The 25029-nt window shown below is 49.1% G+C and overlaps 9 protein-coding genes and 1 non-coding gene across 10 annotated transcripts; 4 read left to right on the top strand and 6 right to left on the bottom strand.

The window, feature by feature from the left end:
- Positions 1–88: 88 nt before the first annotated feature.
- BO94DRAFT_496063 (M1 family metallopeptidase) lies at positions 89–2917 on the bottom strand. Its single transcript, XM_025609279.1, has 3 exons — positions 2780–2917; positions 1882–2723; positions 89–1830 (listed from the first exon to the last, which is right to left on the bottom strand). Exons 1-3 carry the CDS (start codon positions 2893–2895, stop codon positions 170–172), a joined length of 2619 nt encoding a protein of 872 aa, XP_025465768.1. The 5' UTR covers positions 2896–2917; the 3' UTR covers positions 89–169.
- A 2020-nt stretch (positions 2918–4937) lies between these two features.
- On the top strand, positions 4938–5525 carry BO94DRAFT_520476 (GNAT family N-acetyltransferase; the record flags this gene model as incomplete). Its single annotated transcript, XM_025610111.1, has 1 exon — positions 4938–5525. Exon 1 carries the CDS (start codon positions 4977–4979, stop codon positions 5523–5525), a length of 549 nt encoding a protein of 182 aa, XP_025465767.1. The 5' UTR covers positions 4938–4976.
- Positions 5526–6302: 777 nt separating this feature from the next.
- Positions 6303–7460, bottom strand: BO94DRAFT_547963 (aldo/keto reductase; the record flags this gene model as incomplete). The annotated part of the gene is made up of 1 exon (XM_025613364.1): positions 6303–7460. The coding sequence occupies one exon, from the start codon at positions 7458–7460 to the stop codon at positions 6303–6305; it is 1158 nt and encodes a 385-aa protein (XP_025465766.1).
- A 1682-nt stretch (positions 7461–9142) lies between these two features.
- On the bottom strand, positions 9143–10387 carry BO94DRAFT_601716 (uncharacterized protein; the record flags this gene model as incomplete). Its single annotated transcript, XM_025616395.1, has 3 exons — positions 9143–9586; positions 9662–10112; positions 10174–10387. The coding sequence occupies 3 exons, from the start codon at positions 10385–10387 to the stop codon at positions 9190–9192; spliced, it is 1062 nt and encodes a 353-aa protein (XP_025465765.1). The 3' UTR covers positions 9143–9189.
- Positions 10388–11734: 1347 nt separating this feature from the next.
- BO94DRAFT_587400 (uncharacterized protein) lies at positions 11735–11971 on the top strand (the record flags this gene model as incomplete). The annotated part of the gene is made up of 2 exons (XM_025615824.1): positions 11735–11766; positions 11818–11971. 2 exons carry the CDS (start codon positions 11735–11737, stop codon positions 11969–11971), a joined length of 186 nt encoding a protein of 61 aa, XP_025465764.1.
- A 2375-nt stretch (positions 11972–14346) lies between these two features.
- On the bottom strand, positions 14347–15939 carry BO94DRAFT_625830 (putative O-methyltransferase; the record flags this gene model as incomplete). Its single annotated transcript, XM_025617312.1, has 5 exons — positions 14347–14573; positions 14638–15173; positions 15231–15281; positions 15335–15616; positions 15703–15939. 5 exons carry the CDS (start codon positions 15937–15939, stop codon positions 14414–14416), a joined length of 1266 nt encoding a protein of 421 aa, XP_025465763.1. The 3' UTR covers positions 14347–14413.
- A 1131-nt stretch (positions 15940–17070) lies between these two features.
- BO94DRAFT_536924 (aromatic alcohol reductase) lies at positions 17071–18298 on the top strand. The gene is made up of 3 exons (XM_025612149.1): positions 17071–17155; positions 17215–17628; positions 17679–18298. The coding sequence occupies exons 1-3, from the start codon at positions 17129–17131 to the stop codon at positions 18144–18146; spliced, it is 909 nt and encodes a 302-aa protein (XP_025465762.1). The 5' UTR covers positions 17071–17128; the 3' UTR covers positions 18147–18298.
- Positions 18299–18978: 680 nt separating this feature from the next.
- Positions 18979–19215, top strand: BO94DRAFT_426492 (uncharacterized protein; the record flags this gene model as incomplete). The annotated part of the gene is made up of 1 exon (XM_025607445.1): positions 18979–19215. A coding segment is annotated over one exon (237 nt), but the record flags the coding sequence as incomplete, so codon positions are not given.
- A 2822-nt stretch (positions 19216–22037) lies between these two features.
- BO94DRAFT_t201 lies at positions 22038–22119 on the bottom strand. Its single transcript has one exon. It is a non-coding gene; the product is annotated as a tRNA-Ser (tRNA).
- Positions 22120–22982: 863 nt separating this feature from the next.
- Positions 22983–24876, bottom strand: BO94DRAFT_469928 (FAD-dependent oxidoreductase; the record flags this gene model as incomplete). The annotated part of the gene is made up of 3 exons (XM_025608309.1): positions 22983–23292; positions 23357–23630; positions 23694–24876. 3 exons carry the CDS (start codon positions 24874–24876, stop codon positions 22983–22985), a joined length of 1767 nt encoding a protein of 588 aa, XP_025465760.1.
- Positions 24877–25029: the final 153 nt, after the last annotated feature.

Raw genomic sequence — 25029 nt, 5'->3', positions numbered from 1 at the left:
AATTCTCTAATTCGCGTGGTATTTTTGGAATCCACTGAGGAAATCAAACTTGTGAGAACTTGTTTTCGCGATGGCTTTCCCACAACACCGTCGATCGAGAAGATATATATACTTATCTAGGTAGGACTTCCGTGAAACGTCCAGCTTCTGGTTTCGGTTGATCCCCAAATTAGGACACGATACAGCTACGAGAGCCCCAAAACGTGTTCCTTCCCTGAAACCTTTCCAGCCACTTGCGCACATCCTCTCCATCTCGCTCAACCCATCTCGTCTTGGTTCGAACCTCATCCAGACTCTGCTGCAACGCCTTGTCGAACCCCTCCGTGCCATTCTTGCGGAAGAAGAATTCTACTTCCTCCCGCTGCTCGTCCGTCGTGAACCTACTCGTACACAGTCCGATCACCAGCGTGAGAACTACAAGCCCGGATGACAGTCGTTGCTTGACGACGGGCCAGTTCTGCGTCATCCACCTCCATAGCCCTGAGATCCCGTTGGGATGAGTCCGCAGGGTAGTCATGGGAACCTGGATGTCTTGCAGACGTATCTCTTCGCTCAGCAGCATGGACGTGGTGCGTTCCACGAGTTGTGGGTCGCGCGCATGTCCAAGTGCTGCTAGTGCTGTAATGCGATCATCGCTTGTGGGGGCCGTGCGATACTCCTCCAGGATGATGTTGTACTCAGATTCTCCACCGTTTTGAAGAGTATATGCAAAGACCGTCGCACGCAGGTCTGGATGAATGGCAGATCGCTCGCCAGTACGGAACCCTGCGAACATCTTTTGTGCCGCCTGCTGGGCAGTTTTATCACCTATCAGCACAGCACGTTCGAAGAGTAGAGTTTTGAATTGTCGGACAACATGGCTGTCGTCATCGTCGATAGTCCAGCCGAGCTCATGTGCTTTGTCACTGACGAGGTATCTTTCGAAAGCTTGCAGAGCGCTTTGAGTCTCTGGGACGTGCACCCAGGCTGCATGCATGGCAGCGATACTTGAAAGCATCTGCTTCCACACAACAAATTTGGTTTCTGACTTGAAGGTCTTGAGCAGCGATAACACGTCAGTTGTTTGTTGGTAGCCTGCAGCCGCCAGGGCAGCCGCGTCGGCGATGAGACCGACGCGGTCTTCCACGGTAAGTGAACCTCGAGCAGCAGTCTCTCCCAGCTTCTTCAGCTGGTCGGGCGAGTAGGCTGTGCGGTAGAAGCCAATATGGTTTGCATTTAGTTTGAAGAAGCCCAGACCGCCCACAGGAAACGTCCCTTCGCGGGCCGTCAACATGAGATCGGTGGCGACGCTGTTGGTCGTCCGCAACCCCAGAGATATTGGATAGATCGTGTTATCCTCGCCGGGTTGGACGTCTCCCGTTGCCAAGAACCGTGTCTGCTTGACGTGGATTGTATCTGTGGCTGCATCTTCCGTTACTGTCAAGACGGGAAAACCCGACTCTCGCGTCCAGGCGAGCATCATCTTGCCCACGTCCTGACCACTCGCCTCCGTCAAAGCTGCCCACAGATCCTCCGTCGTTTCGTTTCCATAGGCGTGCCTACGGAGGTAAAGTCGCACTCCCTGCAAGAATACCTCCTCCCCCAGAGCGCCAGCGATCATGCGCAACACACACGCCCCCTTGGCATACGAAATATCGTCAAAGATCTGACCAATCTCGTCTCCCCCACGCAACGGAACCTGAATTGGATGTGAGCTGCGAAGCGCATCCAAGGTCAGTCCGCGCTGCAATTTCTCTGCGACGTACATCTGCCACACTCCCCATTCGGGATAAAAGGCATCACACGCATACCAGGCCATCCAGGTAGCAAAGCCCTCGTTGAGCCACAGACCTGCAATCACTGTTACTTTCACCTGTATGGTGCAAGCTCAGGTATACATACCATCCCAATACTCCATAGTGACCAGATTCCCAAACCACTGATGCGCCAACTCATGCTGCACCAACAACACAACACGCTGCTTCGATATGATGGGACTCACATCAAGATCGATTAGCAGATCCGCCTCGCGATAAATGATCAGTCCCCAATTCTCCATCGCGCCTACAAAATCCGGCACCGCGACAATGTCCATTTTGGGCAGCGGAAAAGGGCTGACAAGTTCCTCATCGTAAAAGGCGAGCGTCCGCGCCGTAAGCTCCAAGGCAAACAATCCCAATCGGTCGAGGTCAGTGCCTACCGTGGCAAAAAGACGAACAGGAATGCGGTAGATGTCCGTCTCGATGACGGTCAATTCTCCGACCAGAAACGCAACGAAGTACGTCGACATAGGAGGCGTCGTGTTGAATACAACTTCCTTCTTGGCCGGTTCGATGCTTCGTTCGGATTTGACGTCCATGTTGCTGAGGCAGGTGAGGTGGTCGGCTGCCACTAAGATCACGGCAAAGGTTGCCTTGAGTGCTGGCTCGTCGAAGCAGGGGAACGCGCGTCGGGCATCGGTCGGCTCCATTTGAGATACAGCGAGGAAGTGTTTCTTGCCATCTGGGTGTGTGAAGCTGGACCGGTAGAAGCCAGCCATGCTGTCGTTCAGCGCACCCTCGAAGCGGAGAGAGAGGCATGTTGTCTCTCCAGCCGGGAGGGGCTCAGTGAGATGGACAGTCACGGTTTGCTTGTCTTTGTTGTGTGATAGACTGGCCACTTGCAGGCTAGAAACTCCAACATCGTGGATTGCCAGATCGACTGCGTGGAGAGTAACTGAAGTAGTCTCTTCCAGCACCTCCAATCTGCAAATCAATTAGATTGAACCATTCCGAGCGACTACTCGACAAAGCAGACCTACCTAATCTTCACACTCCCGCGGAACCTGAATGCCTTCAAATCCGGCTCTAGAGTGAGGTCGTAATGAGTCGGCCGGACATTGGTCGGGAGGCGTCCTAATCCCATCATAGTGTCCATAACTGCCACTTCCGGTACGTGGTGTAAGCGCCAAAGTCCCTTCTTTCTGTCGTCAGCAACGGAGAGTCCAGCCCTAGATATAAACCCAATCGGTTCTTAGGCACCTGCATTCCATTTGATTAACTGATAAACAAACCGGCCCAGACCCCTGTCAAATCCGCAAGGCTGTCCAATTAGCGTACCCAGGCATATCAGCCCGAAGCTTATCTACAACTATTTAGTGCACTAAGTAAGCCGTAGTATTGCCATGTCCTGTTAGTAGTTACTGTGGATAAGAGAATCTTTCTGACAGCTCCATTGGTAAGCTGCTTTTGGGGTTGCTGTATATGTGAATTTATATTTGTTTCCGCTATGCGATTGACACATTAGATGTTGGGATCCCCGATGGGCTCCCATGCCGGTAGGCAACGTAGGGTCACGTGACACTCCTCCCTACACCGCTAGTTAGTCCATATAGATGGCCTACGAGGCCCCTAGCTACATCATCATCCATCTCATTCTACACGGTTGAATCGCCTTGGTAGCTACTCCAACATTAGACATCAATTCTAGAATATTATTCTCTCATTCTCATCTTTGCCCGCTTCTCGTGCAAGCGACTCCCGATTTGCCTTCATCAATTCGTCATAAGCCAGCTTGACGTCTATGTGATCATATATCCAATCCATGACTGACACCTCTGGGATAAGCTCGAGCATATCCATGATACGTCTAATATGACGTGGGAGAAAGACCTCAATCAAATTGTGAACGAATCTATAAGTCAGCCACTTTGTTGCATCCGTCCATATTTGAAACTGCTTTATCAATCGACGGTGAGAAGTGGCTTCGTCATTCTGCATCACCGTGTATTACTCATAGAGACTTACTGTCTTAAGGTCGTGGGACAGTGTGAATCCAACAATTCAGGATATAACTATTCAACGCATCTAGCCTTATAAGTGAAGCCAAGAAGATCATGGATCACCATTGACATGCTGTACTTTGCTCCTTGATCCGCACGGTCAAGAAGCTCTCTGTCTGCAGTCACCTCCACGATGAGGTCGGGGAAAAAGAGATTTTCTCGGACCACATATATAGACTTCTTCTGCGGTCGTATCTCAATCTTCTGTTTCTGAGCTTCAATAGATAGAAATAAATGGAGGCCTCATGTATGGGATCGCTGAGAAGATACTTCGAAGAATTCCTCGCTTTTAATCCAAATATCATCCTACACATCAATAACGTGTTCTAGACATACCCGACCACGGATAAACTGGATCTCTGCACTGGGAAAGTACAACGAATGGAGACCAACAAGCAACCGTGCCGCTGAGCTACCTCTCAAGATCGCATGCAACGTAGTAATATTTTCCTCTTCGACCGTGCATCGCGGAAACCCGAGACTCGTGCCAGCAGCAGTTCGTACAACAGGATGCCTTCCGGTACTGGGCCAATAATGCTTTTCATTATTCTCACTCCGCATCGACTTGCAGTGGAAACGGCTTTAATCCCGTCAGGACTTCCGGGAAATACCGGAGAGTGCAGGAGAATGCAGTAAAATACAGTAAAAGTAAAGTATAGTGACAGTCATCGGTAGCGGCCATCGGGCAAATGGTCCGCCGTAGCATTCACCAGCCCCTCTGTCCTTTGTTTTGCCACCGAAAATGTACTATGTGTCTCTTTTCATTCGACAAAAATTGTGACACTTCAATGCCTCGGATCCAGTCTCTAGCAAGCTAGGATGGTGTGATCTTTTACTGCTCCTAGCTCGTTCAATGGACACTATAAAAGTCCACTGAGAACTAGCTCAAACGAACCCCACCACTTCCCCAGCCACCCCCATCCAACGACCATGCCTCTAACTATAATCAAACAGCTTATCTCTTTCCCGTCACACACCTCCACCAGTACCTCAACCCCAACCTCTCCAATCTACCTCTTATCACGCACCAACCATAACACGTGACATCAGCCCATCCCAACTATGACTCACGTCCTCATCCAAACCATCCATAAATACACCACAGCTCTATCTCAATCCAATATTCACCTCCCTCCTCCACCCATTCCCATCCCATCCCACAATCACAGCCCCCAAAATGCAAATCCTGATCCAACCCGACCCCTTAACTCACCCCTCCACCATCTCCCTCCTAACCCTCCACCACACCTCCCTGCAATCCAAACCCCTACCCTCCACCTCCTCCTCCAATCGCACCAACCCACCATCCTGCTACGTCCTCCCCCTAACCACCCTCCAAACGGACCCCACCATCACCGTCTTCACAGCCTGGAACCCCACCACCAACGAACTCCTCGGCTGCGGCGCCCTGAAAGAACTTTCCCCCACAGAAGCAGAACTCAAATCCATGAGAACAGTCACTGCGCATCTCCGGAAGGGTGTTGCGCGTGCCATTGCGGAACATATTCTAGATGTTGCGAAACAAAGAGGGTATAAATGGGTGGGGTTGGGGACGGGCGGGGATGAGAGCTTTGAGGGTGCGAGGAGATTGTATCACAGCTTGGGGTTTCGGGCGTGTGAGCCGTTTGGGGAGTATGTGGAGTGGGCGGGGGGATGGGTGGGTGGGGGAGGTTTATGGGGGTGGAGTTGTGAGATTGATTTTGGAGATTTGAGCGGGGGTGGTTAATGTTATAGGGTTAGAGGGATAGGGGATTGATGTTTGTTGTTGTTAAATGGGGGAAGTTTGAGTATCTAAACTGGATGGGTATGTTAATTCCTGGGATATGGGTGAAGTTTATGATTCTATCTCTATATGGGATTGATCTTGGCATTAAAGTGATAAATACGCGGATATATTTAATTCTTTATAAAATGCGACACACCATGGGCACATATTACAGGACTGTTCAGAGATCGCGAGGATATGGGGGTTCTTAAGATATTACTACCGGGCCGGGTAGGGGCAGTAGTTAGGGCAATCTAGGTCACACTAATCTCAATAGACACGATTGACATTTGACATCTACCAACAACAGCTTCTAAACTGTAAAAGTAAAAAATGAAAGGAAGGCATAAAAACATACAACAGAAGGGATTCGCTGGTGGTCACCCACCCAACTACTAACCTCCCGGCGTGTGGCTTAAGTACGGCTGAGCGGACGGGAAGCCCTGTTTTCCACACCCTATGGTCGTATGTGCTAAATACAGTCTGTTCTTATCCTATATACTCGTTTACGCGAGTGTGATTTGTCACTTCTTAGCGACGAAAGGGAGTCAATCAACCTGATGAAGTTGTGTAACAATACAGGTCTGACGGAGCCAGTTTAGTGGTGACAGCTTTAGGACAGGTGCTTGGCTACAATAACATTCAAAAATAGCGGCAGTGCTAGACATTTAATTCACTATGGACAAATCATATCAATGAAAACCCCCAATCTTGCTCAAGAAACAAACTGGTAGAGCATCAATTACCAGAATCCTCAACAGCTGGCTTAAGCGGCGCCAGCGGAGAGACCCAATCAAAAGTCCCCAGATGCTTGGTCCACCACACATCACCAGGCCCATTGGCCATTCTCGGGGTGCTATTATCAAACAACGACCCACTAAGAAAGGTATGAGGAAAGCCATAATCGAACCCATATGCCTCTTCAATCTTCACCATCTCCGCATCAGTCAACGCAACCTTCAAACCCTCAATACTCCCCTTGAGATGCTCCACCTTCCTCCCACCCACAATAGGAAACACATAAGGCGCCTTATGCATCACATACGCCAACGCAACATGAAGCAAATCAACCCCTTTTGTACCCGCAACATCCTCCAACACCTTCGACACCCGCCTATCATGTTCCGAAGTAGGAATAAAATTCCTCCCCGGATTATCCTCCTCACGCTCCTTAAACCCGGCCTCGGTGCGAAACCGCCCCTGATTCAACACTCCATACGGACACAACGCCATCCCTTCATCCCGACACATAGGAATAATCTCCCTCTCAAAATCCCTCATCCCAGCATTCCACATCCCCTGATACACCGCAAACTGCCGCATTCCATGATCACGAGCATATTGATTCGCCTTGGAGACAACCCACGCCGGGGTATCCGAAATACCCAAATACACGACCTTCCCCGCCTTCACTAGATCATCGAGCGCGTGCATCAACTCCGGGATCGAGGTCGTATAATCCCACAAATGCACGTAGAGCAAGTCAATATAGGTAGTTTGGAGCTTGCGCAACGAGTGTTCCACGCTGACTTTCATGGACTTGGCGCCTGTTCCTCCGTAATTCGACTGGATCTTGTCCTTATGGTGACCCATATAGCCTATTGTGTATTTGGTGGCGAGAACAATCTCGTCTCGGTTATCGCGGGCAGTCATCCATTCACCAAGCAGAATCTCGGATTGGCCTGCTTGGTAGCCGCTGGCCGTGTCGATGAAATTGCCCCCTTGGCTGACGAAATAGTCGAGTATCTCGAAGGCGTCTTCGCGGGTGCAGTCGCCGTAGCGGGCTTGCTGGACGTTGCCGAAGGTCATGGTACCGAGGCATAGTGGGGATACGCGGACGGAGGCGGATGGTGCGAGTTGGCGATGACGGAACAAGGGGGACTGAGTGGCGCTCATTTTGAGTAGCTTTGACTTGTTTGGAGGTGGGACTGGTGGATGGTGTGGTATGAGATGCTCAGCTGCTATGATTTTCATCTCAATCATATATACTATTCTCGACACACATATAGTCCAGGCCTATGCAGTATGCCAACATAGAATCCGGAGATAAGGAGAATAATGCCGGATGACAAGGCGGATCATTGTCGGAGATCGACTGGATCCACTGGTCAGCCACGGGCTTGAAACCTAAGTCCGGATGTGACCATGTGGCACGATTTTCGTATAGGTTTGTTTGAAAAATGGCTAAGCAGGGGTTTGGGACATACAATGTAAGAGCCTGTAGAGTATTCTATGTTAAAAGGTTCTCTTCTATTAGCTGAGTTAGGGTCGTACGTGGTGATGTGAAGTCCTGTTTCTTGTCAGGCCGGTCTTGGCGCCAAGGACTAGTCGTTCTTCACTCTGTAGGAAAGAATCCAAGGGGGGGGGGGGGCGATTACAGTGCCCTGTTGCCAATTAGCATCGAGCGGGAGAATGTTAGAGACAGGGCTACCATGGCTTACACGGCATTTAGAGAAGCATTCAAGTTCGGGCCACGGGATATCCCTGCTCGGGCGGAGGACAGGGCGTTTTCAGAGCGGATATGCACTATTTTCAAAGATTTGCTGGCAGCTGGAAAAATCAAGGTCCACCCTCCTAGGGTTGGCGATGGTGGATTGGGCGGGGTCTTGGGAGGTCTTTAGCTGTTGAAGGAGGGAAGGGTTAGTGGGGAGAAGCTTGTGTATAATAGTATTGCGGATACTCCGTGAGCGTCAGAATTCTTCTAGATAGTTACATATGCCAGTGAATATTTCTTCTAAGCAGTCAACTTCAACTCTGAGATCAACGCTTAGTCCTTTTCAAACACCGTCGAACGGCAAGATGTCGTCTTTTCCTAGTGACAAAAATGAAGCCCGCCGGAAGGCAAATACAACGCTGTACTTTACATATGTATCAAAACCCCCATCCAACTCATGGCTTTAAAAAGTTACACCGATTTCCATTGAAGCTGGTTGGCAGCCAATGATACTGCGGGAGCTCTCCGACAAGTTACCCTCCCAGTACTATTTATTCCTTTAAAAACTTGGACACAGTAAATAAGATGGGTAGGTTTTTGCTAGATGATGAGTATTTGGGTTGTGGGGTGTATATGTGGATTTATTGCAACAGCCCTGCTCTAACAATCATTTATGGGAAAATATCTGAACCTCGGTCCCAATTAGCGCAAGGGTCAAACCAACCCATACATGAGCCCGGGAACAATAAAAGACAAGAAGAGCTTCCCGTTTCCCGCGACCGCCTTTATACAGCACGCGTTCTAACCGCGTTAGTGTTTCATCAACCCGCAGAGGACATGGATCCTCCACTGAACACCACAGAAGCTATTGCGCTTCCATTGAATCAGAGGTCTTCGCGCCTCGCCCCTTACTATTGATTCATATCAATACCACATGCCGCTACCTGGATCCTCGTGTGAACCTAGGGGGGCTGTCGATCTGAGCGTGCATGCAGGGTGACCTGCTAATTGGGACGGAGGCTTTTTTGCCCATACAAATTGTTAACGTCTACCATGCCTACAGCGGTTTATCCTATGGTGTGTTTAATTATGAGCTTGTTTGAGATCCTGTTCTCAATACTCTAAATCTAAATAAAGTTTCAGCCATTCGCCAAACGCCCCTCATGTCGCATTCCCATCCAAATTACCCCCCTACTCAACTGTAATTCGACTCGTAACCATAATCCCCTTTGCAGTCGGTGGGGGTCTCGAAACAATATCCATCTCCGCCACGGAAACTAATTCCATCGCTTCTTCATCTCCCAGTGAGGACTGATCCCGGTACTTGTTGTGGGTCCACCGGGCTCCGCTCCCCTCCATACTAGTGCCTGTCAACGAAGCATCATTGCTATTACCCTTCGCTCGCTGGTGAAGCTTCCTCCACAGAAACTTGACGAGAGGTTGGTATGAAATCATACACGCGGCGATGATGTACATGCCAATCTCGACGGCAGCCCAGATGACTAATAGCGCGCCGGTCCAGGTGTTATCGGTGGTGGCATTGGTGGTGAAGAATTCGAAGAGGGATATGATGCTAGCGACGAGGCCACTGGTATTGTCAGAGTGTGTACTCAAGGGGCTATAAATTGAGACAAGGCAGAAAAGAGAAAACGGGGACACGCACCAACTTCCCATAGCACAAGTTATAAATAACCCGACCTTTAATCGCTTCGGAGCCTGCAAGTGAATCACATGCGGAATGGGAAAACATAGTACTACAACATCGGAGACGATGTTGACGAAACGGAGATAACGGAGCAAATTGTTCACATCGAAACAGTGACCATGGACTTTGTCATCCCAGAAGGCGCGGAGAGGAATGCAGAGGGCGGAGGTGGCCCCCGCGAACGCAATCACATTGCAGATGATCAGCGTGCCGGTAACGTAGCAAATGATGCGAGGCACCCGTTGTCTGGTGAAGATGGAAAGATATAGACTCAAAACGGAGAGTTTGGGGAAGGCGGTGCCGAGGAGATAGAGATAGACGAAACCGAGGAGGTATTTGGCCCAACTTTCCAACATCTCGTCACTGACGCGGGCTTCATGTAGGCCGAGGCCACTGTTGACAATATCGCCTAGAAACGGTTAGATAGGATGTTTGGTGGGCGAATTGCTTGTTAGGTATATGGTAGATACCTATCCCGATCCCGATGAAGCACATGAATATTGCCCATCCCACTAAAATCAAGACACACTCGCGACGAAAGCCAACGCCGCCAATGTAGCGGGAGACGAAGCGAAGAATAACGGCTAGGGTGCTGAGAACGGTAAAGGTGATTAAGATAGCGTATAGTTTAGGTTGTCTTGTCTGTTCGAGGTAGGCACTGTATCTCCGGTCAAGGGAGGTCATGATGAATCGCCATAAATGGTGATAGGGCCGGAAGGAGCGCTCGGTGCTCCTTCGCGGAGTGCACGGAAACGGGGATATATAGCTGGGTGTTTAATGCTACAGCCCTAGGCAAACTGCACATGATGGATAACGGAACATCCATAACTAAATCGGATCTGAGAACGATCGTTGCTAGGAAGCTAGGTACCAGGGGCATGTTCAAATAGCGCGTAACAAGATTCGATCAGACGGGGCGATGATTCGACAGAAGGAAATTTTAACCAATAGTCCATTGCCGAACGCGGGAAATTCGAGGGCGGGGTGGTCAACCGGAATATTTAGCTAAACTATGGATAGGGATGGGCTGCAGGATGTGCTGACCAACGCTCTGCACCAAAACCCGCACTTCTCGTTGGATCGGACACAGCAAACAAGCCCGCGCAAACCAAGACACTCAGGGGCCATTTTGAATTTGTTCTTCTTTGTTTCGCCTTGCCTAGAAAGTTTCTAGAAGGATCGCTCGGAACTATTGAATTTACACGACAAAAGAGATCAAAGAGAGTGCAGAGTTTTCTTAGTCTATGGCTGCAACATTATGACCGAATGTGTCTGGATGCATTTCGCGCAGTATGGTGCATAAGTTCGCCATAGCCACTGTCACCATGACCCACTTCCCCTCTTTCTGTCTCCCTAAGCTCTCTGTCAAAGACTTCTATTACCGGACAACAGTTCGGCATGGGGGCGTAAGCACTAATCGTACCGGACACCCCTATCTGCTGCTTCTCCCATTGGCCATCCGTTATCTGCTCTTCATGGCTTCCAGGGCTTAAACTGCAAACAAAGAATGGAGCCTTGGCTGCCCACCAGATGTCCTCCACGTCGACCTGGTCAGTCGGTAATTACCGCCCTACATACGGTGAATGCAGAGCCCCTTATACTTCGTTAGAAAAAGCTCCTATCAATATTATTGCGTCATGATCATCAAGCGTGGCAGTCTTCTTTGTTCCCTCACGAAATAGTGACATTGCCCCGCCTACTATTAGACCAGAGACGGTAGGTATATCTTGTCTTTCGTGACCCAAGCTTTATCTCAAACCCTATTCCCTATCGCGCTCCGTACATCCGAACCCTTTCCGCTTCCCCTGCTGCATCTAGCCCGACCTCTGCACGTACACTGCAACATGATACCTCCATCTACCGACGAATACGTCTTCAACAGAAGCTATCTGGACAATTCCCGGCTAGTTCTCACTTCATTTCAAACCACCACGCATCATTCTAATCCCCCTAAGGATCAATCTTCAGCATTACTGCATCTGCCAAGTCTTTGGCTACCACATCCACCCCTCCATCCCTACAACCCCAACCATGAGAATCGCCGACGTAGGCACCGGCACCAGGTACGTCCTCAACCCACAACAAACAACCCCAGCAACTCACCAATAATCCAGAATCCGGCTCACCGACCTGGCCGACAAGCTCCCCAAGTTCGTCCGTCTAGATGGTCTAGACATCTCCTTCGATGCCTGTCCCGCTCGGGAATGGCTCCCACCCAACATGACCTGCATCACTGGAACATCAAATAAGAAGTACTTGACCACCTGATTGGCGCGTACGATCTAGTCCCGTCAGCGTCCGGCACTTTGCCTTCGTCCTTTAAGAATCCGAGTTACAGAACGCCGTGAATTATTTATTCCGCTTATTCAGTCAGTACCCCCGTCCCCTCCCCCACCTCCCATTACCATCCACCCCTAACCCCAGCCCCACCAACAGAACCAAACGGCCACCTCCAATAAACCAACATAAACATCACCCCCAAACGCATCGAATAAGTCCGACCACAGCCCCCCCAAGAACGAATCATGAACCTCTTCCGACACAAGGCTGCAATCAGCATGGGTTCCCACCCTGGGTGATCGATTCTCCGAAGCCGGACTAATCAACATCGTAGTCGATAAAACAAACACGCCACATTATATTGGCCAACATCTTTGCGAAAGTGGGTTCTTGGCTGTGGAGGCTCTCACGAGAAATAGGGATCTCGATAACGAGAAATCGAAAGAGGTTTGGGAACCGTTTAGGGGTTCGGCTAGGGCTACGAGGGAGGGGTCGTATGCGGGGCTTAGCAGGTATACGGTTGTTGGGCGGAGGTCGGTGGGGATGGAAAGAGGTCAGGGGTACTGGATTTCATGGATTGTGGATGTAGGTTGTAGTCTGTTGTGTTGAGGAAGGACACTACGTAGTAGTGGTAGTACTTCAACTGTTCATCGCATCCAGACCCGCGAGTATACCAGTACCAAACCGATCGATAGCTGCCCACTCACGGAATAGCGTGCATGCACTACATAAAACAAACCAAACCCAATCAACAAACACATTTTCCTTCAATCACCAACCCTCATTCCTCACAATTCTATCAATAGTATCAACCCGGGTGGCCTAATCAATCTATAACAGATGAAGACCCGTCCCGGACGCCTAACCTAACCCAACTCGATGACTCGCATCCATCCATAAGGCTTAACCCACTGCATCTTCCAGCTCCTCACGACCCAAACCCCAAACGGAAACCAATCACTCGGTCCGGGACGCCTAATCAGTGCATGGACCACTTAGCGGTCTCTTCCGAGCCGAAGAGTGGAGTCCTGCGATAATACTACAACGGAGTAGGTTCAACTTACGCACGTCGACCAGAATATCCCGATAAGCATCGCCACGGGGTATGGTTTGGCCCCTGGCCCCATCAAGATGAGTAGCAAACACGGAGAAGCTCGGTATGATCGATGGCTAGGCCCTGCCAGTCAACCAGCCAGTTGGTGAGATTCTCGGTGTTGGGATGCCGGATCCCGTGGGTGAGGATCAGTAACCTTTGCGGGCTGGTTTCATCTGTTTGGGGATTGGACCTATAATTATGGTTAGTTTATGTTGGAGCAAGGAACGGATGTGGTCTGGGGTAGGTTCGTTAGGATTTCTCGTAGAAACTAGAAAGGGTGCCGTGGGGCGTATGAGTAGCAACTAGGAACACTGAAAGTGGGACGGTAACGGGTGAAGATACTACTAATACAGTAATACTACTAGTAATAGTACTAAGGAAAAATACTACTATGTGGGACGGACTGTGGGTGAGGATCGGATCGGATACTACCTACTGGGGCTTCTTAATCTCCGGCCCGGCCCTCGGCGGTCGGGTATCGGGTTGACGGGACCGGACCCATACACTAGTACCGGTTTCGGGAATTATTCCGCTTAGCTGTTTTGTGACTTTACCAGATAAGGCATACTTGTTGCTCTTCTGGTGGGGTGGTAGTTGTCGTAGTGATTGTGAGTATGAGGCTGTGTAGGGTGTCTATTGTAACAACGGTGGTAGGGGAGGGGGGAAGGATATGGAACAATATGCATTGTCCTAGGCGGTGGCTTAGCGATGGATTGAATAATGTGGTACCGGGGTTTGTTTGTATGGGGGTTGATTTGTCCGATTAGCTGGGGTCGGGCTGATGCTTGGTTTCAGTTGTCGACGGGGTAAGTAATCTGGGTGATGCACTTAGGGTAATGATGAACGGTCGCATATCATTACCACCGTTACCTTTTTGCCTAAAGAACGCGAAAATATGTTTGAGATGTGTTAGGGTATAATTCTCAAGCTATAGGAATACTTTGAAGCAGCATTTGATGCTTTAACTAGAGTCATCATTCTGCAGTAATTTTCTCATCTGGCATATTTATATAGCTTTTGGCATCAATAGGGAGGTTTTACCAATGTCAGTACGGTGTTGATAGGATTTATAGCTGCCTCACATCCGGCGTCTTACTGTTTAGTTGGCGACCTCTCCGTATCTTGATTTATATATTTCCCTGATGTATCATTCCTCAGGCTACATATCATACACGCGTCTCTACATATACTTGTGTAATGCACGTTCAAATAATCATCATAATGGGTTTCATGACATCGTGATCAAAGTCATGAATCTATCGTCTATCTATCACATAAGCCAGTCCTCCCACATAGAAAGGCTTAGACGGCGTGATTGGCCGAGGTCATCATGTTCAACCCTCCCACACAATCTCAATAATACCCTCACTCTCGTTTGGCACCAACATCTGTGCAATCTTGAAGCGAGGGTCGGCCTGCTCGATGACCTTTTTCCAGTCCTGGGACTCTCGTTCGTAGGCATTGCACAGAGTCAACATGCACATGTCCATCTCCCTGGCAAGCCCATAGTCAGTATGCGGATTACATTACGTTGGTAGCAAGGGTCCGCTTGACTTACCGAAGTCGCTGCTCCTTCAAGTGCGAGAGCACACCCGGCGGCGGCGCAATATAATCGTTGATGATAATCCTAGCTCCCTTATGTAAAGCTGGAATCAAGGCCTTGAGGATGCGAATTGTGTTCGCATCCGACCAGTTGTGAAAGACATGGCGAATAATGTATGCGTCCGCGTGGATCGGCTGCGTCTTGAAAAAGTCGTGCGCGACAAAGTCGACTCGGTCGGCGATCTCCGACGGGATCTCCTCCTTGGCTCCCTCGATCATCGACGGGATATCCTGCACGATTACCTTGAGGTTTGGTACGGATTGTGCGAGCGCAGTAGCCGTCACACCTCGTGATCCACCCACGTCGACTACCGTGGCTTGGGATCCGTTCTTGAGAGAAGACCATGGGTAGCTGTTGACTAGGACGGTGTTGGATCGGCCTCCGATCTCGGTCTCGTAGGCCATGGTGCTGAAGAATCGTCGGGCTTGTTCGGGGTGTGTGTTGTAGTAGTCCCAGGGAGAATCGGTGGTTTGGTGGTAGAGGTTCCATCCCTATTTACCGAGAGGTCATTAAAAGGGTGTATTGTAGATGGGGGGGTTTTCACTCACGGTCTGGTTTGGCTCTTCTTGTCCGTTAAACTCTTCAATTGCACGGAGTGTCTGAAGGTGAGGTGTCAGTCTGATTAGTTCCCGAGATGCAAGAGAATACCTACCAAAGCAAACGAAGGACCCGCTTCATCAGCATAGTGAGACAAGACGTCTTGGATGACTTTGTTCTCTGCCAAGAATCGTGAGGCAGCAGTATGTGCCACGTAACCCTGACGCGGCTCGCAGAAGACTTTGTGGAAGAACATGGCGTAGCGGAGGAATCGGCGGACATTGACTTCACTCAGCCCACATTTCTGGGCCAGGTCGGCAAAGGAGATTTGACCGTGGACGGGAACTTTGGTGGCGATGTCATATTTGGAGATCGCTTGGAGACTGATGATGTTTGGCTGTTGTATGACGGGTCAGTAATGGCCTGCGGTGTGTCCATTTCGGAAGGACTGGAAAGTAGATGTTATCAAGGGATTCGACTCACGAGGGGGTGGTAAAATTGTGACGGGCCTTGGAGAAGTCGTTGGAGTTCCATGGAGTAATGAATGACTTCTTCCTGGGCCTTTTTGATCTCCTCGTCCTTGATGCCGAAGTCGACAGGCCCGTCCTCATCAAACGACGGAGAGGGAAGTCCATGGCTGCGTAGATAGGCATCAACTTTGGCGGTATTCTCACTAATCCGAGCCGCCAGCTCGGTCATTCTGGAGGTGTTGGCAGCCATGGTGTTTGATGTGAGGAATAAGGAAGTGGGTGAGCTGATGGGATGAGGCTGGAGAGGAAAGGCTTCCTTCACCCCCTGGGACTTCGGCTCCTAAATAGAACAGACTGCGCTGACACTGAGATGCTGATTGAGTATATTTGGTCTAACCGAGAATACTCTGCGAAGCTGCAGCTGTTTCGATGATCTCCAATGTCGGATTCCCCCATGACTAGAGCAAGAATCCCGGAAGGGATGGCAACAGCAAGGGATTCGGCAAGACCACAGCGGTAAGGGTGTGTGGCTGAATAAACTGCGCCAGATAGCTACCTACATAGGACGATCTCTTATCTTTCTCTAATAGTGAAGATAGCATGCGTACATGCAAGGCACTCGCTCGTGTTGAATCAATCTGGAATGAACGAGGGTCTTGTAATAATCCCCTACGCCAGCTGAGCTGCCGATCGCGCGGATTTTGATGGGGTGCGGGAAGTGGGTCTGCGGAAGGGGCGGTGAAAAATACTAACCAATCAAGCACGGGCTTAAATCAAGGATCCCGATCGATGGGACTCCGTTTGCGGAGGAAACCCTAGATAGTAATTGTGACAACCCTCCATTTATATTTTGGTTATATACTCCGTACGCTGGCGATGCGAGGAACAATCAATTACGCATTTCCAACCTAGACCGACACAGTCAGGCAGGTTGTCTTTGCAGCTTTGGGCATGGGCAGATCGCAGATGGCCGACATGACAATGGCTGGCTGGTGTCAATCGAAGCTGATCTGCATTGCGGCATGCAGGGAGGTCACATTCCGAGTCAATGCTACTTGGCCCAGTAACGTCGTCATCTACGGGCGCGCCAGCCACCTTGCCATCAAAGTTACCGGTACTTGACACCCAAAGGTGTCAAATTCAAGAGTTAATCACTACAAGAGATGGACAGCTTGATACAATTAAATGTATCTCTATTGATCATTGGGGTGTAAACCACCACCATTGTTCGTTGGTTGAATGCATCCATTCACAGGCATGTTTGGAGTGGTACCACTGTGGCGCAGCCGTCAGTTACGTGAACCTGCTTCCATGACGCAAGCGGCTGGGCAAAAAGGTCAAATAAGCCGTAGTGCCTGTCGGTCAGCCGCCTCATCCATGTCTCAACACTGCCATCTACTACCACAAACGATTTAAATATCACGGAGATAATTTCTACCATGGTCCAAAACGTGATCGTCTTGGGAGTAAGTTCGCTTCTTCCATCCGAAGCCGTCAATAAATTGTGCTGAATGTTTCTTCACAGGCATCTGGCGCCCTCGGCTCAGTGGTCCTGAATGCCTTGGCTGATTCCGGCTTCACCGTTTCAGCTCTCGTGCGCTCTTCATCCAAAGCCACATTTCCCCCTGGTATTCCTGTTCACCGGGTGGATTACGACGACTTGCAAGCCCTTACTGCGGCTTTCCAGGGACAAGATGCGGTGGTTTCCACCATCACCACAGCCCACGTGGACGCGCAGCGGGTGGCTGTGGATGCCGCAGTGGCGGCCAAGGTGCAGCGCTTCATTCCTAGCGAGTATGGCGGCGATTCGTCGAATCCAGATCGCGTTGATGTCGGAGTTTTCCAGTCTAACAAACGACGGATTGTTGAGTATCTGGAGAGCAAAGAGAAGGACGGCTTGACCTGGACTGCCATTTGCACGGGCAGCTGGCTGCATTGGGTATACTCCCTGGTATTAAAGAGGACAAACGGGATTGCTAACGGATGCAGAACCTTGAACTTGACAGTGCAGAATTAGGTTGGGATCTTCCGGGACGGCAAGTGACTATCTACGACGGTGGAGAACCCAAGGTCGATCTTTGTACTCTGGAGCAGGTATCGCGCTCCATCATTTCTACTCTCCGCCATCTGGAAGAGACAGAGAATGAATACGTCTATGTCAAGTCATTCTCTGCGAATCAGAATGAACTACTCCCACTTGTCGAGCGGCTGTCGGGTCAGAAGTTCAAGGTTCACCATTGCAGTTCGGAGGAACGGGCTTCGACTGGGATGAAGGAACTGAAGGAGGGAAAGCAGGAGTCCATGTACAAGGTTATCGCGGCCACTGCGTATGGGCCGTGGGGGATCGGGCAGTTTGGCAACAAGCCTGACAAGTGGATGAAGGTGCTTGAGCTGCCCACTGATGAAGACTTGGAGGCTGCGGTTCGCGCTTCTTTGAAGAGAAAGGGATTGGTTTAGACCCTATTCATGATCAACTTGGCTCGCTTTGTTATAATATAAATTATATATAAATTGCAAGCTGCGGTACCACGATGTCTTGGCAGATCTTTTGCCAAGACAAAGCCATGATTGTCTGCCACAAAGGCCACTCAACACTCCATTCATCGATATATCCCATCAAATTAGACAATGCAAATGTAACATGACAAAGAAGTCGCTTGTTGCAAACTGTGAAAGTTAAAGTAGAGTCACCCGGCTTCAGCCGGGAGTTATCTGCGAAACTCGGGATAAGCCCCAAAATGCTCTATTCAGCACCGCCTCATTGCTCGTGCAATGTGAGACTTTATTCTTTGGCATGCTAGTTAGTCCACTTTAAAAGTCGTTGTAGCTGCCACTAAACCCGGATCACTCCCTACAACATGAGTCGGGACAAAGAGAGATGTCCGCAGTCAATGCCTCCAAAGTTCAATCGTCGGGAGATTCATATCCTCTTTGCGGAGATATACGGAGCTAATGCCTACCAGAAACATGAGGCTAACAAGGCAGAAACTGCCTCCCTACAAGGGTCCGAATAAGCCCTGCCCAGCCATATACCATAGCAATATTCCTGCAAATTATGAAAATCAGCTTGGAAAGTGACACTCACCCCTGATAAAAACTAAGCCACACAAAGCCCCCAACTAAGCATATAAACAGCTCTCGACTCCCATCTCACCTCTCTATCACCAACAGCTATTCTCTCATCCACATCCATCCACTATCCGATAACACAAACCAACACATCAAAATGCTATGTTTCGCCTGTCTTCTAGCAATCCCCTTCACCCTGTTCGTCGCCGTCGACGGGGTTACAACCCGCTACATTGAGCCTATCCCTGACAACATCCCCGTCATGGAGACCCGTGACCAGTTGCACGAATTAGCCCATGAAAACTCCAAAGGCAGCCTAGACGACCGAAACGGCGGGTACTACATGCTCGACAAAAAGGGCAAAGTGCTGGCCGTGGCGTCGGATGATTTGTGCGAGCACTTGGATGCCTCGATGAAGTCTGCTAAGCAGATACATACTAGAGATAACCTTGAAGAACGAAAGGGGCATAAGGGTAAGGGTAGGGGTAAGGGTAGGGGTAAGGGTAAGCCCAAGACCAAGCCCAAGCCGGCGGACGATGGGAAGTGCTCGCACAAGGACTGCAAGAACAATAAGGACTGCGTGGGTAGTAAATAATTGTCTGGCTTGCTCTACTAAGGGCCACTGGTGTCTTTGAATGGGTGGGGATGTGATCCCCTGGAGAGAGGGAGAGAGTATGTTCATGAGGAGACTCGAGTTTGGTCTTCTGGTGATAGTATTATTGGTGTTGGAGTCCTACCATGAAAGAGTACGGAACAAAGGATGGGGTGGATGCTCGGATTGATATTTAACCCTACCTACCTATTTTTCAGCCGGCTTGAATAAACCCACTAAATTGCGCATCATTATCAATTCAAGATATTCCCATCTGCTCTCTTGACAAATAAGCAAGTATTGCACGTCAGTTTCGTACACGTAAGTTTACATTCATAGTAAAACCCGGCCCTAGCTGCCAGCTTTAACCCCGAACCCTATCCCCACTACGATTGCGCCTGTCAGGTTTCCTGAGCACGTCAGGTATACCACGTACCCAATTAATCATTGCTGAAAGTAAAATACCATCCCATGCAGCCATTGGTCCAAAGTTAACCATCAGACAGATCATCACTGCCATGTCTCACTGCAAGCGGTCAGTAAAGTCAGATGATACGCAACTTACTCCCTTGCCAGTTGTCACGTACCTCCCTAGTATAATTTTATCCAGTTAAGAAACGGATCCTTTCTCCGCCACTCAACCCGCGTTCATAGAAACCCAAGAATGAAGCCCTTAATCTGACGGATGTCCTTCTGGGGTCCATTTTTCTCCAGCTGGGGCCGTCGTAAAGGATAATATGCAAACACATTTTGAATCGTTCATTCATCAGCTGGAGAACTACAATGCGACGGATACGATAAGAAAGACGAGTTCTGTGAGTGATTCTCCAGGTTTAGGGTGGAGGTTCGCGGGATCTTGCAGGTTGGTAATCAATGGATGAATATTTGTTGGCCGGGGTTGTTGTGAATGCTAACGTTTTAGGTTTGTTGCAGAATATGCATATGAGAGGCAATCCGTCGTTTCCGGATAGTTGGAGGTATGGTGCCTACCAGGAAGGTAATAGTGAGTGCATAGTGTTGGGTTAATTGTGTATTGTGAATAGAGAACATTGGATGACTAGTTGCTCTACTTTACTGCATATGCTTCACCATTGTGGCTTCTACTGTCATAAAAATTATTTCTCGGTCCTCTGCTCATCTATTGACCTTCTTCTCTCCATCTCCCAATAATACATACACATCGCTGAGCCCTATTACCTACCCTACACGTCTAGTCGACATATCCTATCGCGAGAAGCTACTTCAGTATAATATACGACGAAAAGGTCATTCCTATGTATATTTCTCGCCTTCAGGAACATATCCAGGCTACCTTATCATAGCTAGAAGATTCAAGTTACCCGCTATAATATCGCATTACAGAACAATCCTCATGTCACCGAGAATGAAATATCCTTCGACGAATCAGTAACCGAGACAATGCCCACTCGTTCAAGGACCCGTGAGACACTGTATAAGAATCCACCGTTGGCAGGTCTACTGATGACGCTGTCCATGCCACGAAGAATACGGACCTTGATCACAGTGGAAAACACACATGACTCGAAATCCTTGATGGTGGCTCATCTCGTCCCATATAACTTCCCCTTCAGACACGCCGAACCGCCATCAAGAGTCTACAAATACAGACTACAAATTCCCTTGATACTCAATTAAACTAGACCTGATAATATGATTCGGCGTCAAAGAGAATCAACATGGCATCGTCTAATGAACCCCACACTCTATCGACAAAACTACCTCGTTGGAACTGCCAAATACCTAGAATCACCCATGTTCTTTTTGTTATTAACAATCAGCTCATGCCCAAAAACATGATACTTCCTCTTTGACATCTCGTCTCATCATGAATGTTCTCACCAACGCAAATTCCTCAAAACTCTAGATTGAGGAACTAAACATGCAATACGAGACGAGGCCTGCAGTCTCCTATATGCAAATTACTCGATGATATTCTACAAAGCCTAGCAGGGATTAATATTCCTACTCTCCAAACACAAACCTCCAACATATTGGTGCTATGGCACTTGTTCATAGCCGGAGAAGATAAAGAAAGCCAAGAAGAACAGCAATGGTAGCCGGTCGTTCTTGGTTCTTCCATGACGTGCATCAGGGGAATGAACTGGCAGATTACCGTTGTATTTATTGCGCTACACCCTACCGATACCATTGGTTTTCTATGGGTAGCCGCAGTCTTATGTGAGGGGGGTGCGTGACAAGAAGCAGTTCTTGGCAATTACCTTCTCATGCCTGCGCAATGATGAATGGGGAATTTTCAACGAATGATAAAACCTTTTTGCTATTCGGGATTAAATCGGCAGTATAACTGGAGTCGGCTCTTTATCTGGTCAAGTTACAGTGTGAAGAGCAGGGCACGCAGTTCTACATCCTAGCTTCGACCTAAATAGTCATCACGTATGGAAGGCCGCTGTGGAATGTCTTAAAGTTTAGGATGTGATTGTCTTTCCCAGAGTGTTGTGTTAGACTACGTTCTCGTTGGCGAGTTTCATCTTACAGAAGATCTTGATGGGTGCATCCCCGTTAGAAATGCCAGATGGTATACAACCCGGTGGGCATTCAAATCCACGAGAAAATTACAACGAATCAAAAAGAACTATCTTCATCGAACTTATTCATCTCCCGTACGAGATTTCATCCCGAAAGAGGGATAAAAAAAAAGGCAAAAACGACGACAGTCGGATTTGAACCGACGCCTCCGAAGAGAATAGATTTCTAGTCTATCGCCTTAGACCGCTCGGCCATATCGTCTTATTATTGGTTAATTAAGATTATTTAGGGTATGAGACGATAAGGCAATGGGCTGGAATTTAATTCCTGTCCGCGTTGGCCAAGAATAGGGATGACACCTACTCTAAAGTACGCCATGCTTCGATAGACGCCGTTCCTGGAAACAAAGGTCGAAGAAATGATCAAAGTCCTTCTGAGCACAATGAAAACCGGTACAGATTGGCGTGAGATGTCTGATATCGATCTCCGGTATTTGAAGGAAGACTCGGAGTAATACGGGGATGGATTAATCTACATATTCTTTACGGAGGTAAAAGCAGAAAGGATCTGAGGAAGCCTTCCTCAGGGGAATTTACAAACATGTCTTTGGTCATTTTAGAGTTCTGCATTCTATCTTCTTATATATCTCCTTTGAAAATGACCAGAATGAATATTAAAAAAACAAATTTTCATCATACGGCATTTATATAACGTGCAGGGCTTTCCGTCCTAGACATGCCTGCAAGCCCCAATCAAGTCAGACTTGAGATTATTATGAATAGAAATATATTTCTTGGTGGTAAATGACAGGATGGTATGTTATTACGGACAGCGTGATAGGAATCAACGATTAATACACTTTATAGTGATAGCTTGGCATGCTTCTGAATATACATTCCCACTGCGCAGTAAACTACAAAGTTAGCAACAGCCGCCTCGAAAGGACAATACTTTGACAGGATGTGTACCGAGAGTAGTATTCAAGTAGAGACCTATGGAATAAAAGATGCAATAGCTATTTGGGGGAATCCTCCGGTCACGGAGCACTATGTTCACAACCAGCCCACCGTAACCATAAATCCGGCACCTTTCGCAACCCCATTTACCACTCAAATAATACTGCCTCACAGAGATGTAGTATCAAACCGCCGACACAGCCGTCCATCCTCATACTCAATCCACCGCTCGCTCCCAACTGCAGTCCGCCCATAGAATACTTGGTCGGGGTCATAGGTATCCTTGATTTCCAGCAAACGATCGTAATTCACCCCGTAAAAGACAGATTGCCAATCCGGCTGGTTGAAGTCTCCCTCGTTGAGATACGCACCGCCGTCTTCGCCAGGAGGAGTAGGCGCTTCTAGTTGTGGGACCAGAACGTTGGTCATGAGCCGCTGGCTGTTGAGGTCTGTTTGACGGTCTGTGTAGTTGAATGGTCTGTTGCTTGTTAGCTGAAGTGCCTGGGGCAAAAGCAATATGGTGGGGATGTTGGGTGCTATACATTCCAATGACAATGTTCATTGCTGCTTCTCGCCAGATAGGATTGACAGAATTTGAGGGATGCTTGTTGTTTGGCCGTGAGACGTTCAATGATAAACCGGAGATGGAGGTGTTGTGTTGGGCGATACTCTGTAAGGCGGAAATTAGGGCATCTGTGTTGGATTCAACGGTTGAGCGGAGGATGAGTCGGCCGCCGATGGTATATTCGGTGATGTTTACGCCGGGTGATGAGGCGGTTTGGCTGTGGTATGATGGGAATTCCCTTATTGTGTAGTCTAGAGTTTGTGACAAGGTTAACTGTGCGCTTTCCAGGCGATTGTCTGCATAGGGGAACGTACAATAGGTCATGTTAAGGTTCTGCAATGATTCCAATGTTGAAGAGAGATATGACTGAAGATCTTCTCTCTCTCCCCCAGGTAACGTAATCGGCCCAGCGATGAACCTCAACCCCCCTGAAATAGTCGGATCAGGAAATATGAGCCAAATAGCTGTTCCACTAGCATCAAGTAGTGGAAGTGTATCAACGAGAAACGTCCGAATAACAGCCCAGAAGTCCGATAGTCCCGTCGGGCTGGTAAACTCTACAACGCCTGACGCAGTCCTCTCTTCAGGATACAATCTGACAGTCATGCCGAGCACGACAGCAAACGTCCCCCCACCACCACCGCTAAGAGCCCAGTACAGATCTGCATTTTGCTCAGGTGATACAGTCAGATGTTTCCCTGCAGCAGTGACAACCTCCCATTCGAGGACCTGGTCCGCTGCCAGCCCAAATCGCGACGCTAGTTCTCCGTGTCCGCCGCCCTGTGAGTACCCCCCTGCAAGTCCGATGTCAGGACACTGCCCCGTTACAATAACATACCCTAACGCATGAGCCGCATTTTGACCCTCAAAACCTTGTACCCCTGCGCCGAGGCGTAAAGCTGGACCGGTATACCAGGATGATTCGTATCTGGCCTCGTAGGCGATGGATTTGAGGTGATGCGTCCACAAAGCGATAGCACCGGGCCCGGTGGATTTACCTAAGTAGTCATGGCCGGTGTTACGGATGACAAGGCGAATATTGTGCGTGTGAGCGAAGTAGATGACATTCTGCACGTCTGTAGCTGAAGTTATGTTTGCGGCATAGCGGACGAATGGGTCGGGTGTGCAGGGGGCGCTTGGTGCGGTGAATGGGGAACAGGAGAAGTTGGTGAACCAGGCTGCCATTGGCGATGAGGGAGTATTATAGTGGGTTACTGGAATAGGCCAATGGGCAATAAGATCCGAGCATGCCTCGGGGTTGTACTTGGTGAAGGGATTGTCTGTGTGGCAGACACTGCCAATGGGAATAATTGGAATGAGGTTGCCAAATAGGGTTGCATTGAGAGCTTCCCATTCTTCAGGGGTGGGCCAGCATTGGTCTCCTGGATAGCAACGGCAGGAGAGGGATTGGGCCGATAGGGGAAGTTTGTCTGGAACTAAAGCGATGCAAATAACTGTAAAGAAGATGAGTGGCAAGAAGGGGACTCGTAGTGCCATGGTGAGAGCTGATGCCCAACAGAGGAAAGTCCAGTGGTGAATAAAGGAGACTTAAATGTCATCATGGCAAGTACTAATATCCTGCGATACATATTCCCCTGCGTAAGCAATTAGCTTACCTACATCCCCCTGGTACATAAATATGCCCTGCCT

The sequence above is a fragment of the Aspergillus sclerotioniger genome (assembly GCF_003184525.1).
Source record: "Aspergillus sclerotioniger CBS 115572 chromosome Unknown BO94scaffold_20, whole genome shotgun sequence".
Classification (NCBI taxonomy): Eukaryota; Fungi; Ascomycota; class Eurotiomycetes; order Eurotiales; family Aspergillaceae; genus Aspergillus; species Aspergillus sclerotioniger.
Note: the sequence above shows the minus strand (reverse complement) of the source record. Positions and strands in the feature narration are given on the sequence as shown.

Bases quoted from the DNA above. Each gene is read 5' to 3' on its own strand.
- BO94DRAFT_536924 (XM_025612149.1), top strand. From the start codon at position 17,129: ATGGTCCAAAACGTGATCGTCTTGGGA. The intron at 17,156-17,214 runs GTAAGTTCGCTT...GTTTCTTCACAG, and splicing joins AAAACGTGATCGTCTTGGGA to GCATCTGGCGCCCTCGGCTC. The intron at 17,629-17,678 runs GTATACTCCCTG...TAACGGATGCAG, and splicing joins CGGGCAGCTGGCTGCATTGG to AACCTTGAACTTGACAGTGC.
- BO94DRAFT_496063 (XM_025609279.1), bottom strand. From the start codon at position 2,895: ATGGACACTATGATGGGATTAGGACGCCTCCCGACCAATGTCCGGCCG. The intron at 2,724-2,779 runs GTAGGTCTGCTT...ATTGATTTGCAG, and splicing joins CGCGGGAGTGTGAAGATTAG to ATTGGAGGTGCTGGAAGAGA. The intron at 1,831-1,881 runs GTATGTATACCT...CAGTGATTGCAG, and splicing joins CACTATGGAGTATTGGGATG to GTCTGTGGCTCAACGAGGGC.